Consider the following 14,901-nt stretch of genomic DNA (forward strand, 5'->3'; position numbering starts at 1 on the left):
TACCTCAATTTAAAGTGCTTTAAACTTGGAAACCAAACCTAAAATCACGGAAAATTTGAGTGGCATTTATTCAAACATACTTCCCTAAGCTGCACCAAGTATAGGTAAAGTGTAGCTTTCTTTCATAAGTGGTAAGAATCACAGGATGTGACCTTCTACCATTTTTTGCATGCATGCATGATATATATATATAGAGTTAGGCTGGGGTGCTATGGATAGTAGAGTATGAATAATCAATCAATATATCATGATTCCTTGGACCAAAGTTTTTTCCATATTCCAAATCATGAGATTCTTACACATCACCAACCCGCCACCTCTTCCAAGGAATTCGTATCCTCTGCATTAACTCAAAAAGGATTCTTTTGAGTTAATGTATGTGGACTGTTTGATCGGCTTTGTAACCTAGATCCGCACTAAAATTAAAGACCTCTATGTTATAGGTGGAAGGTCGGATGGGCTCCATTTACAATCAGACGGCTGATATCTATTAACTCATAAGATGCGGACTCCGGAATCACACTGAAAGCTGAGTAGGATGTTGACATGTCGGGTCGGGTTGGGTCCAGCCTAGAGAACTCGTGAGCCCAGCCCGGTTGGAGTTCATACTTGGTACGTCTATCACTGGAATTTCTAAAAAGTTATAGTCAGTTTTCTATTGATTAAAAATTAAAAATATAGTTGGAAAATAGTATCCAAAAGAGTCAATCAAATTCGGATTAGATTATACCCTGCTAATTCATTATATGTTGAAGTACTCTTTTCTTATTACAATTAATAAATTTTTATACTGTTTAAATTTATGCTATGACGAGATCACATCAAATCATATGGCTATGAGGTAAGCGTACATCTTTTCTTTCAATCTATAATTCTATATAGCATATCTATGCCTACGAATCTTAGATGCTACCTAATAAAATTTAGGCCATGCTATTTTAGTACCCAAAATTAGGGCTGCAAACGAATCCAATCCAATCAAATTTACTCTAGTTTTGAGTTTGAGTTTGAGTTTGAATAAGACTCGAACCGAACTGGTTTGATTTGTTTTAAAACGAACTTTAATCAAACTTTTTCGAATCGAATTGAAGTCAATTAAATCACGAACTACATATTTTTTTGATAGTCGCCGGTAGTTTATGCATTAGTTTTCTTCAAGCGAAACAAAATTCACACGGTTTCCTTTTACCTTTTACCTTTCACAAATTCACATTGATAAATTATGGGCCAGCCCAAAATTTCTTTATCTTTTATGCTGCTGGATTGATTAAAATCACGGCATTGACCTAGTCAAATGAAACTTTTTTTCATTGTTAATTTGTTACGCTACTGAAAATTTTTCCTATTATAAGTTACCATTATATTAACAATTTTGAGCTTTGATATAAGTTTAGTTCCTGCATTATTAAATATTGATGGTTGAAGCCATTAGTTGCATTATTTGATATTCGAATTTAAATAGTTCACGAACCAATTTCGAACAAATTATACCCAGTTTGAATTTAAATTTGAATAATATTTGAACCGAACTAGTTTCATTTGTTTCAGAACAAACAATCGAACTAGTTACAAACTTTTTCCGAATCAAACTCAAATCGAAATCACGAACTCCGAAATTTTTGTGGAGCTCTACCCAAAATGTTATCACACCAAATAAATATTGCCTATTTTAAAAGGCACAATGCCCTCTTTGTCCATAATGATACCCCTGGGCCAAGCTTCAAAGTAGTTTGTTCTTCAATTTTTTGTTTTTTTTTTTTAATTTAAATAAAGAAATTGCATTCTATGCATCTTTATAGTAAAGAATATCAAATTTCTTCAACTATTTTGTCATCACCATGTAATCATTTATTTACTGCAAAAGCCTAATAAAACTGCATTTTATTTTTTACAACTGGTTACAATCGCCATTCTGAAATTTCAGATATCATTCAGTGAATTATTTTCAAGTACTATTCAAGTTTATTTCCCTAGCATCTGGATCAAAATATTACACTAAACTATGGTATAAAACAAAAACGCTAAGGGTTCAAACATTAACTATACCATCTAAGATAAAAGAGAGAGAAATGGTACAATATAAAATATCCCTTCTCTCTTACTTGAGGCATATATCTTCTAGGAAAGACCTATACTACTGAAGGAAAAAATTTAAAAAAGAATGAAAACAAAATTCAAACTCTCAGAACATCAGCTGTTAAGATCTCAGGCCTAATAAGGCCAATTAATAATTTACTAAGTAGACCTCGTAAAGTTGTCACTCGCCGGACACAAAAGTTTTGCTCTCGTAGTATTTCATTTCACTTGCTTCCTTCTTTTCATTCCGTTTCTGCACACAATATCATTTTTGCCCATTCAAATTAAATAGTTTCCAGAATTATATATTAATCTAACCAATAAGATCCTAGAATTAAAAAGAATCTAGCATTAAGGATTGTGATACCCACACCAAATATGAAAACCCCAAAAGAGCCCAATAGAAAAATAAAAGAAGGATGAAAGAAAAACAATTTTAAACACAGGATATGCAAGATTATAACATCAGTGGATGGTTATTTTATATTAAATCATGACCATCAAAAGTATATTTATGATCTTATTAATTCACCTGAAAGGCCTCGTGATTAGAAACTATCCTCTTAATAATAGTACTGGTGGTGATGTCTAGAGGGCTTTCGAGCTGCTGATATATTCCCAAAGCCATTGGCACTGCATATGGGTTTGATTCCTCCTGAAATAATCAAACCCATTACCACATTATTAGATTAGTAATACCATATCATTACCAAATTAGGATCAATTTCATGAAGCTTACCTTGAGAAAATCCATATTCTCAGCAATGGTCCCATGAACAACCAATGAGATGTTGAACGTAGTAATCTGCAAAGGGTTTGAAAAGAATTTGAAATCAATAATTAAATCACTGCTAGTTTAACTGCAACCTACATGACAATACCATGTCTTTATCAAAAGCACAGGATTCGACATTTTGTAAGGGTAAATATGGAATTTGTCATCTGCTAATATTTTGAAATAGAGAAAAGAATTTTAAACTAATACCATGTCTTTAGAAACTTCCCAAGGAGCACCAATGATAACCTCATCCACATAACGACAAGCCAAAACACTCAGACTCCTCTCATGTAAATTCATTATTGGCCTGTGCGGGCCCCGAGTGGTACTATAATAAAAAAATGCACAGAGAAAAATCTTTGATCAAGAAACATACATGAGAATTTAAGTGCAGCACCATTACATAACAGAAGCTAGAAAAAAAATAAAAGGCAAACTAGAAAAATTACCTGACTGTGTGGTCTGTGTGAATTCCCACGAGTAAAAAGTCACCAAGTTCTCTTGCGATCCTTAATATCTGATAAAACCCAAAATGGGGTAAAACGAAGAGTCTGTGAAACTCAAAAGTCATTTTGGAGGCTGTCTTTTGGCCAGCTAATTGTCAAATTAGGAAAAATAATTAAAAATAAAATAAAATTGAAAGAGTGAAGAATTGGACCTCAACATGACCAGCATGGAACAGATCAAATGCACCGTCAATGTAAACTATCCTTGAATCTGGACCAGGACCCTGTTAAAAAAAAATCAAGAACTAAGAGAAGAATCATTGCAAAGTATGTAAAACATGCATTGCAGAAAAAGCATTACAATACTAAATAATATACAAGTTTCCTTCTCATAGATTTCTATTTCACTTTTCTGCGATTAGTGCAACACCCTAGTCATATCCTGAATTTCGACATTATAACACCTACGTTAATCCTCATAAACTGTTTTTATACATTATGCAAATTTGTAACCAATAATACTGCATTAAAAAAGGTTCTTTAATTGTTAGCAACAGAAGGACTCACTGTAATAAATAGAAGTTATTTAAGGTTCGCTATTCAATCTGATATGGTCCAAACTGCTTATTAAGCTAAAATTTTTGAAGGACGAATATATGAGTTCAAACTAATATGAGGGTTCAAATGCCTCGTGTCTAACAAGCCTCATCATGCCTCACATCCTTTATCTCTGTTTTCAAAGTTCAAATAGTCGATCCAAATCGCTCAACATGATCTCCATATTAAAATGTGCTTGGAGACCAAATTTTATATTTTTTGGAACTTTTTTACTATTTTGTTTAGATAGGTACAAAATCACTGTTTTTGGATGGTCCGGAACAGTGATTTTGTACCTGTAAAATAGTTAAAAATATTCATTCAAAAAAAAATAAACTTTGGTCTAAGCACACATTTGAATATGGAGATGAGCAGTTTGGATTAACTATTTGAACTTTGATAACAAAGATAAATGGGGATATTTTATAAAACAACCTTTCTTTTCAAATCAACAAACAAAATACCCTTCTCTGAAAATTATTAACAAAATGCCCCTGTGGACCCCACTTCTTCTCTTTTTTCCCCTCCATCCCACTTCTCCGTTTACTCACCTTTATTTTTTTAGTATTTAATTAAGAGCATTTATGAGTTAATGACAACCATTGTGCATTGTTCGATTCGCACAGGAAATCACGTTCATGGGTCCAGTATGTGTTTTTTTTTCTCTCGAAGGAATCGTCCACAAGTTTGTATTTTTTTTTAGTTTCCATAAGCTAGTACTGAACAAGTGCGCAGGACATTACATGTTACAAGTGAACATTACAAGGACCACATAAAATATTACAAGAGCAACACCAGTTTCAGACAAAACCGGTGACGAAATCGGCAAGAGAGGGAAGCAGATGCAACTTTAACAATTGTGCATTTACTTATTTACATGAACAATGCCTTCAAGAACTTTTGTCTTATCATAAGCATGATTTAGTAAATGAAGTTTTCTTTTAAAAACTGAAGTGGGTTTCTTAAAAATTTCTGAGCATGAACATTTGAATGTTGGATATGGTTGTGAGCATTGCATATTTTTAATTTATAATATCCTACTTGATATGTGAACTTATATCTAAGCAATACGGTTTTGGAAATGTTGGTGATCGGAGGCGGAGGTGGAGCACTATAGCGGAGACGAAGGCGAATGGGGACGAGGAGAGGTTCGCTTCCATATTGAAGTGAAAATACTGGAGAGGGATGCAGAGTTCTTTCTTCTTCTTTTTTTTTGGTTGAAAGCCCGTAGGCAATTGCATTGATTCAAAAAAGGTTACAAACTAGCTGTTACATGATATTAGACAACGAGTGTCTTTGAAAGCATTCAGCTATAAACAAATAAACACACACACGAAGTATGTGTATCCTGTGGACACGTGGAGTTCTTTCCTTTTTGTTTCTTTAATCCTTTGAGATTTAATTAGTACATAAATAAATACATATTATAAAAGTATATAACTCTATGTGAGAAGTGGTAGGGAAGGGAAGAGAAGAAAAAAGTGGGATCCACTAGAGCATTTTGTTAATAATTTTAAAAGAGGGGGTATTTTGTTTGTTGAATTGCAAATGAAGGGTACTTTATAAAATTTCCCAGATAAATGATATGAGGCACAATGAGGCATTTTAACTCCCCTCAACTAATATTTATCTAAAGATCAGTACTTTGGACCATGCATTGAATTACTCACATCATCTAACAAAATGAATCCTAATGTTGTAATGGAAAGCCTAAAATTAGGTGGATGATAATATTACCTTCCCATTCGAGAATTGAACAATACGTCGAGAAGTAGGCAAAAAATTCGAGATCTTAGTTAGTGTACCAGTGTTACTGTTATCTCCTGTCTGGCTGTTGCCATGGCTGAATTGCCTCTGAAGAGATGAGTGATTTTGTGCATCTCCAAGGGACCTCTCTCTCATACAAAGGAGCATTCTACCTAAAATTTCAAAGCATGTTAATACTATTAATCTCAAACTAAATAAAAGATGTAAATTTGAGTCTAGTATAATCCAAACCAACCTTCATTCAACAACTACTGTGAAAATAACTGAGGTCAGTTGAAATTTTATCCACCTTACCATCAATGTTAAATTAAAAATCAGTTAAGAATGAATTGAGTCAATTGAACATCATTTTACCTTCAGTTGTTAGATAAAGAATCAGTTAAGCCTCAAATAAGTTTGCACTTTACCATTTATTAACTGAAGTTAGTTTCATCTTAATTTCAGCCCTTTATTCATAATTAATTAGTTAGCAAAACAAAAACCTAATTGCAATAAGACTTCAATTGACTCATTTAAACTCTCTTCGTCCTCAATGTGCAATTGTACCAGTCAACTCAACCAAATTTAGCTTCTATTTACCATGAGTTCTGCAATGAGTCATAAACTCATTGAAACTGAAACCTCTTTTTATCCCCAACATTACAATTAACTTTTATGGAGTTTCGATTTGATCCAAATTAACATTAGCACCCTCAAGTATGCAATTTAGGGATAAAAATATTTCAAATTCAATAGTCAGGCTGTCACTGTTTGGTATACACAGGTACTTAACATTGTGTTAAAAAAGACAATCAAGCAAGGACTAATCCATACACACTATGTATACTACCAGTCTGTATTTTCATAAACAAGAAAAAATAATTCCACTCTATGAATATAACAATTTGAAATTCCTGATAACTTTTTACCAACTATATCTGTTGTTGAAACCCCCTCAGTACGCTTGATCTGCTTGTACCGGCTGGCTTTCTTGGCAAGAGCATATGCATCAGTACCGTCAGGCAGAAGGCAAGGATCATCACCATGTATTATATAATCAATGTCATATTCATTAAATAATTTGTGCATGAACTCTTCAGTTATTGCATAAGGCGCATCAGGTATGACCTCATCCACCCATTTCACTGCCCCTACCATTATCATCCTATTAACAAAAAAAATAAAGATGAACAAATAATACAAATTAAATAATGTTCCACCTGCCAAAAATTAAATGCCCACTATTTCAACTTGTTTGCACAACACATGCACAGTTTTTGGAACTTACCCAGACAGCCATTATCCCTACACTCACAAGGACTCAACTCACTATCTAGGCTATGTTTGGTAAGCATGTTATTTTATCTCTAGGCTAAGAGAATAAGCAGTGGGACTAAGGGGATTACCCATATATCACCTCTCTCATAAGGAGGAAGAGTTGTACCCTTATTCACACACCAAAGATAGCGCTGGGAAAACTACACATCTTACATTATAACAGGACTCAAATCATGATCTATTGCATTCAAGTTCCATTAACTAAGTGACTAAGATGAACTAAAGAGAAGTGAGATATATCATAAGATTCCAAAGAGTGAATTTTAAATTTAAAGAGAAAATCAGTATTATTCACCCCAATTAACATTTCAATAGGTTCAACTTCTGTTAGGAATACAGTATGCTTAGATTCGTGGGGCCAGAATTTTGCAAATATCACAAATCATTTTTTTATTTTTTTATTTAGAAGAATAACAACAGCTGTGAAAGTTTCTTTTTTTCTTGATTTATTCATTTAGATACTTCATTTGAAAAGATCCCTTTGAATTATCCTTCAATTGATTTTTTTCTATAGAATACAGAACTGATAAAGATAGAATCAGCATACATACAGTAAAATAATAGGCACCAGCCAAAGATTGCGTATTTGGTGGTACATAGTGGTACGGAGCCCGACTGTAACTTATGCATTCAGTAAGATACAACGTTTTCATCAGTTCGTAAACCTTGGTTATGCTTTCAATGAAGCATGATACAGGTACAATACCAATATGAATGACCAAGTTGGTACAATATGTTGGTACAGAAACGTACAATCCAGCTAGACAAATAAATCTTAAACAAGATGGCTAATTTCCTGACCTTAGCAGATATGGGAATCTATAGATCAAAAAACAAACTAAACAATTAAAATCTAATTACAGAAAGGAGACACCTTGCATAGGCTGGTAGGCAACTGGTACAGTCTAATGACCATTTATCCATCCAATCAAGCCAAATTATGAACAAATACATCTAATGCTCAAATCAAATACTCACCTTTCATGGAGCGGAGTGACAGGTGGGCCCTTGTTGAGAGTGATCTCGTCGTCGCTAACGACACCAACCACGAGCACATCTCCAAGCGCTCGCGCTTGCCTGAGAGCGTTGCAGTGGCCGTAGTGCATCATGTCAAAGCATCCATCCATGTAAACCCTAACAGGCTTGCGCTTTCCCCTCTTCCTTCTCGCCAGAAATTGAGGAAGAGAGGCGCCGCCGTAAACTTGCGTCGCGAGTACAGCTGATGCGCCGAGGAGTATGATCCCTCCGACGAGGTACGCTGTCGTGAGCTTGGTGGCGCCTTCCATGGATGCGATCTGAGCTGTCTTTCTCTCTCTCTCACCGCTGTTTTCGCTTAGGTTATTATGCAATTAAGACATAATTACATGGAGGGAGAGAGGGAAAGAGAGAGAGAGACACTGGAGAGATCAGTGGAGGGGAGCGTTTTTCAATTTTTTTCGTTTTATTTATGGTGGTTGATTGTCTGTACTATTCTGGACTCTAACCTCTAGGACAGTTGAGACTTTTCAGGATCTAGTGTGACTGTGGCCTGTGGTCTCTGTGTTCAACGTTATTACGATACTTCCGTTACATATTTTTTTGTTACCCAAGGTTAGTGTTGTATGTTTTACTATCACATTTACAAGAATGAGAAAAAAAAAATAGTTGAGAAATTTAAATTAAATATAACAAGTAAAAGTTAAACCTAATGTCTAACTTTTAAAATAGATTTTGAAATTCATTAAACATATGATATATTTGTGGCATCTTATATTAATAGTTAAGTGCTTCATATTTAAATTTGATTTAGCTAATATTCACATCTTCTTTTTTCAAAATCAAAGCGTTATTCATCTGATAATTATTAGACTTATTTTCTAAATTGTGAGCTCAATAACTCTAAATCATATTATTATTTATAACTTTTTTTAAAAAAAGTGGCTTTTGAAATGGACATGTTTCCCATCTCATAATGAATTATTATGATTCTTAATTTTTATTTTGCATTTTTATACTGATGGTTTTCCTACTCAGGAAAATACATGCAAGACTAACACCTCCAAAAAGAAAACATACTACTATATTATTTTATTTGTGCGTTGTAATTTATACAAAATAATATCATCACTATAATCTTCACATCATAACTCATTTGAAATCAATTAAAATATATTGATCTGTCTGTGCACCATATGCAAAATACAAAACTATCAAAACAAGTACGTACTGAACACCAAAGTTTACAGTTTATTGCAATCTAGAATCATGCAAAATCCTAGTAGCAAGTAGCAACTAGCAACTAGCAAAACATAGCCAGGTTAAAATCATAATTACCTACAAGCTTTAGTGCCACAATTAATCAGCATTAATGCATCAATTCAAGGGCAGCCAATGGAATCAGCATCTTACTAGTTACTACTAGTCTACTAGTACTATACCTCTTTTTTAGGGCATCTTACTACTTTTATTTTTTTTAGTTGAAGCATCTTAGTACTATTAGATGAGTTCTCAAGTACTTTGTAAAATAATCTTCTGGTACCAAATTGAATTACATATAATTGCCAGTGGAAGAAGACCCCTGTCTTTTCTGTATAAAATATTAAATGCCCATTTTGGAGAGTGGTATTTTTCTCTTCAATAATTTGGTGTTAGGTATGCTAGTGGATCAATTTCAAATTTATCTTTCTCTTTGTTTTTCTGTTGGTAAAATCCCAATTTAGTGAATATATATATGAGGTTTTTGCTCTTTCCAGAACTTTGCCACCTCATAATCATTTATTCTTCTTGGTAGAATAATTTTTTGCCACCTCATAACCAGGCGTCAGCTTTTATATATTTTTTCTTTCTTTGTTTTCCACGGAATTATTTGAGTTTGTTACTATCATTTCAAAGTCACCCTATATTTTTTACAAAAGATTGGGATAGTTAAGTAATCTAATTGTTTAATCACAATGAATTTTTCATTTGAATTTTAAACTTATAATTTTTTACATAAAACGTATTTTTTCTGCTACTAAATCAATAGTTGATTATCAAAATAAATAATAATTTATTATTTTAAAAAATTAAAGATCATGTCAACTAAGTAGGAAATCAGATATTTAAAATTCAACACGGGCAAAATGATATATTAAAAAATAATCTGAATAGTTGTTTTATATAAAAAAAAAAGTTAGATGCTTTGAAAAGTTTTCAATAAAATTTAATATTAATAACGGTCTGAAACTCTGATCTGATAAGAAAAGTTCACATCAGGAAGTAGACAGGAACCATCCGAAAAGAAAAAGTGATCGCATAGCTGTCTTCTATCTATTTTAGCATCTTTTTTTTTATTGAATCTATTTTAGCATCTAGCCATCTATGTATAGTTCCTAAAATTTTAGCCGAAATTTTTATTAAAATCTAAAAAAGTTTCAAAATTTCAAAATCTTCATCCATTTTCAACTTATTTTCAAGAGAAAAGGTATTTGTCCACTGACTTTTGTCCACGAATTGTCCACAAGCCTTATCCACTTGCCTTTAACAGATATTAACGATGGTCCCCACCTTTCAACGGATATTCAAATCCTTTGCCTATTTAAACCTTCCCGATCAGATCATGGGTTACCTTTTTTGAATCTCATTTCTCAAACCGTCTTCCAGATCAGATTTTCCCACAACTGAGGCAATTTCATTCTCTTTAGGATTCTGTCGCGATTTCTTTCCTGATTCATTTTCTCTTTCTGATAACTCTTCTCTAGTTCGTCGTGATTTCTACGGAGCTAGTCACGATATCATAGCAACTGAAATTGATTCAAACGAAATCGTAATTGTTGTTTTTTGTATTTACCTTCTCTGATTCATTTTTCCTTTGCAATGTCAATTTTAATTGAGATTACTGACTCGATCTCGTTTTTTATACATGATCGCAATGGAACCTTCAATTGTGGAGCGCGATCGAATAGAAGTTGTTTTTGTTAAAGAGCACGGCAAAATTCAAATCTAGTAAGTTATTTCTGTTGAATTTGTTGAATTTGTTGTATGCAGTAACAGATCTAGGATTTCAAATGAAATATGGAGGAAAGAGATAATAGAGAGGCGATATGGAGTATTGATCTGTTAATTTTACTGTATTGCCTCTTTAATTTTACAGTATTCATCTTGTCATTTTACAGTATTCATCTTGTGGAAATCTGGAGGAAATAGATGATAGAGAGGCGATATGGAGTATTGATCTGTTAATTTTACAGTATTGCCCCGTTAATTTTACAGTATTCATCTTGTCATTTTACAATATTCATCTTGTGGAAATCTGGCAGAAAGAGATGATAGAGAGACGATATGGAGTATTGATCTGTTAATTTTACTGTATTGCCTCGTTAATTTTACAGTATTTATCTTGTCATTTTACAGTATTCATTGTGGAAATCTGGAGAAAATAGATAATAGAGAGGCGATATGGAGTATTGATATGTTAATTTTATAGTATTGCCCCATTAATTTTACAATATTCATCTTGTGAAAATCTGGAGGAAAGAGATGATAGAGAGGCGATATGGAGTATTGATCTGTTAATTTTACAATATTTTCTCTGTTAATTTTACAGTATTCATCTTGTGGAAATATGGAGGAAAGATATGATAGAGAGACGATATGGAGTATTGATATGTTAATTTTACAGTATTCATTTTGTAATTTCACAGTATTAATCCTGTGGAAATCTGAAAGAAAGAGATGGTAAAGAGGTGATATGGAGTATTGATCTTGTTAATTTTACAGTATTCATCTTGTGAACAGTTACTAATGTTTAACAATGTGGTTGTGAATATTTGATGTATTGATGTTTTATAGTTTGCATCTGTTAATTTTACTTTTTACATCTTTTAAATTTATATTTTTTAAATTGTATTTTACTCGTTTTCATCTGCTAATTTTACATTGTTGTAAATTTATAGTTTTTACTTTTTATTTTCATAGTTTACGTTAACAATTTTACAATATTGAAAATTGATATTTTTTTAAGTTTTACTTGATCTACTAATTTTACAATTTTGTAATTTTATAGTTTTTACCTTTTGATTTTACAGTTTAATTTGATAATTTTACAGTATTGAAAATAAATATTTTTTAATATTATATTTTATTATTTTCATCTGTGAATTTTGCAATTCTGTAATTTAATAGTTTGTATATTTTATTTTTATAAGTAAAGTGGTCAATTTTACAGTATTCAATATTTTGGTCTAGAGCGCATAGATGCTTTTTTTTTTGTCCTAAAATTTCTGAAATTTTTATTATATCTAAAAAATTGCAGTCATTTTCAACCTATTACTAAATCTGCACAAAACATAGAATTATTTTTGAGATCCAATGTCTCTTTCTAAAAAATAATTCTCCCAATTCAAAGGGTCTCTTTCCAAGAAATAATTCTCCGTTTTGTTTATTTAAATAGGAAATATTATGATTTATTTATTTTTTATATTAAAACATAAGAAATATTTTTATATTTTTTGAAAATATATGGAATACTATATAATTTAATGAAAAAATTTCCGGTATGTCTATAAAAACTTTTAAAATAACCAATATTCCCATGAAAACCACAAAATAGCTAATATCTCCATCAAAACTTAAATTTCTTATTTCTATCCCCTTTTATCTATTTTACCTTTCATGTATTTATTTTAAAATTTAAAAAGACATATATACCCTTTCATCAATCACCGTTAGAGCTCAAATCTCATCAAGATTCCGCGCACACATTTCCAAGTTTGATGCTGGCTTTAAGCAGAACCTAGGTTTACTACTCTCTCATCCCAGTTGGTGATTTTCCGACCACGACCGGCCTAGCTGTTGATAGGATTGGCATCCCCGTGATCTCAAGAGTTGAATGACCCTCTTGTCGGCGGTTGACCTCGTCGGAACGGCCAAATCATCAATGACTTCATTAATATTTCTTATATTTCAATACAAAAAAATAAATAAATTATAATATTTTCTATTTAATTAAAAAAACTAAAACGGAGAATTATTTTTGGGAAAAGAGACCCTTTGAATCCGGAGAATTCTTTTCTGGAAAGAGACGCTGGATCCGGAAAATATTCTCCGGTTTGGGTATATTTGAAAACAAATTGAAAATGAATGCATATTTTGAAACTTTTTTGAATATTAATAAAAAATTTGGAAATTTTAGAAAAAAAAAAAGCATCTATGCGCTCTGGGACCCACTTAATAGGTATTTTCTCTGACAAGGCTGATTTGTTAGGTAAATGAAAAGTCTAACAATGAATAAATGCGGTCATTTTTTTATTAAAATCCTAAAAAAAAAGGTTTTACAAAAGGAGAAAAGGTCTTTGTCCACGAACTGTCCACAAGCTTTATTCACTTGCCTTTAACAACGATGGTCCCCACCTTCAACAGATATTCAAATCCTTCGTCTATTTAAACCTTCCTGATTAGATCATGAGTTACCTTTTTTTTTAATCTCATTTCTCAAACCGTCTTCCCAATCGAGATTTCTACGGAGCTAGTCGATAACCCAAATGAGATTCAAAAAAGTTAAGCCTTTCCGTCATTCTCTTTCCCAATCAGATTTTCTCGATCATCCGATCAGATATTCAAATCTCAGTTACTCACGTATTTGGCAAAAGGTTCTTTCATTTTACTTCTCTCTCAAAGGAGATGCTCTTTTGTTCTTTAGTGCATAGTTCTCTACTCTTTTTTTTATTGCATTTGTTGAATTCCAATGCTTTAAGTAGTTGAGAAGGCAATAATGACTTCTTTCTGGTTTTCTGAGAGCTTAGGCAAAGTTGCTACTTAACAAAAAAAATTTCCTATCTAGAATAGTTTCTGATTCATTTTTCCTTTGCAATGTCGATTTTAATTGAGATTACTGACTCGATCTCGTTTTTTATATATGATTGCAATGGAACCTTCAATCGTGGAGTGCGATCGAATAGAAGTTTTTGTTGAAGAGCACAGCAAAATTCGAATCTAGTAAGTTATTTCTGTTAAATTTGTTGTTTTTCGTTGTATGCAGTAACAGATCTAGCATTTCAAATGAAATCTGGAGTAAAGAGATGATAGAGAGGCAATATGGAGTAATGATCTGTTAATTTTACTGTATTGCCCTGTTAATTTTGCAGTATTCATCTTGTCATTTTATAGTATTCATCTTGTGGAAAATCTGGAGGAAATAAATGATAGAGATGCGATATGGAGTACTGATCTGTTAATTTTACAGTATTCATCTTGTGGAAATCTGGAAGAAAGAGATGATAGAGAAGCTGTTATATCCCGAAATTTTAAAACACGATTAATTATGCTAATTTAAAATTTTCACTCAAGTTAAAATTTTACTAATTAAACTAACAATCATTTAGAATTATATTATCAATTTATAATGTAAACTAAAAATTTCGAGATATAAATAATTTATGAAACTATGTAATTAAAATGAGAATTAGAAAATAAAATAAAATGATTCGTGTAAAGAAATAAATAAATAGATTTGAAATTTGTAGAATAAATATACAAATTTTCATACGAATAATTTTATATATAAGTTACAAATTTTATTTATTTAGGAATTATAAAGATGTGATTTGATAGTTTTGTGTGTGTGTGTGTATATATACTAAATTGAAATCGAATTATTCGGATTATAAAATCGAATTATAAACACTTGAAAATAATCGTACGACACTATGCTAATTTTATGAAACTTAATTTATAAAAGAAACTTAATATTTAAAAGAGACTTATTTAATAAATAAATTTTTGTACAATTCCTTTCTTTTTGCTTCCCGTAAGGTGCAATGCACCATGTATATTTATTAATCAATTAAAGTTTTGCTTTGTTTAGAAAATCTCAAACGTTCACACCTTCTAGCACGGATCTTAAAGCAGCCCAATTAATAAACCCCTCCTCTCCTCTTCTCCTCTCTCTGTGTGTCCGTGAAA

General features: G+C 32.0%; 1 protein-coding gene across 2 annotated transcripts; it reads right to left on the minus strand.

Moving 5' to 3' along the window:
* Positions 1–1,910: 1,910 nt before the first annotated feature.
* On the minus strand, positions 1,911–8,459 carry LOC144574580 (ethanolamine-phosphate cytidylyltransferase-like). Of its 2 annotated transcripts, XM_078324569.1 has the most exons (9): positions 7,960–8,459; positions 6,573–6,808; positions 5,635–5,816; positions 3,513–3,584; positions 3,304–3,371; positions 3,062–3,182; positions 2,816–2,881; positions 2,609–2,731; positions 1,911–2,329 (listed from the first exon to the last, which is right to left on the minus strand). In XM_078324569.1, the coding sequence occupies exons 1-9, from the start codon at positions 8,265–8,267 to the stop codon at positions 2,258–2,260; spliced, it is 1,248 nt and encodes a 415-aa protein (XP_078180695.1). In that variant the 5' UTR covers positions 8,268–8,459; the 3' UTR covers positions 1,911–2,257. The 2 variants fall into 2 exon arrangements, with proteins under 2 accessions (XP_078180695.1, XP_078180696.1); XM_078324570.1 differs by lacking the exons at positions 2,609–2,731; positions 2,816–2,881 and having other exon boundaries at positions 7,960–8,397.
* Between the last annotated feature and the right edge of the window lie 6,442 nt (positions 8,460–14,901).

The sequence above is a fragment of the Carex rostrata genome, chromosome 23 (genome assembly GCF_964058835.1).
Source record: "Carex rostrata chromosome 23, lpCarRost1.2, whole genome shotgun sequence".
Lineage (NCBI taxonomy): Eukaryota > Viridiplantae > Streptophyta > Magnoliopsida > Poales > Cyperaceae > Carex > Carex rostrata.

Coding starts and splice junctions, on each gene's coding strand:
- LOC144574580 (XM_078324569.1), bottom strand. CDS start 8,267: ATGGAAGGCGCCACCAAGCTCACGACAGCGTACCTCGTCGGAGGGATC. Junction 3,585..5,634: donor TTCAATTCTCGAATGGGAAG/GTAATATTATCA, acceptor TTTTTTTAACAG/GGTCCTGGTCCAGATTCAAG. Junction 3,183..3,303: donor CACACAGACCACACAGTCAG/GTAATTTTTCTA, acceptor TTTTTATTATAG/TACCACTCGGGGCCCGCACA.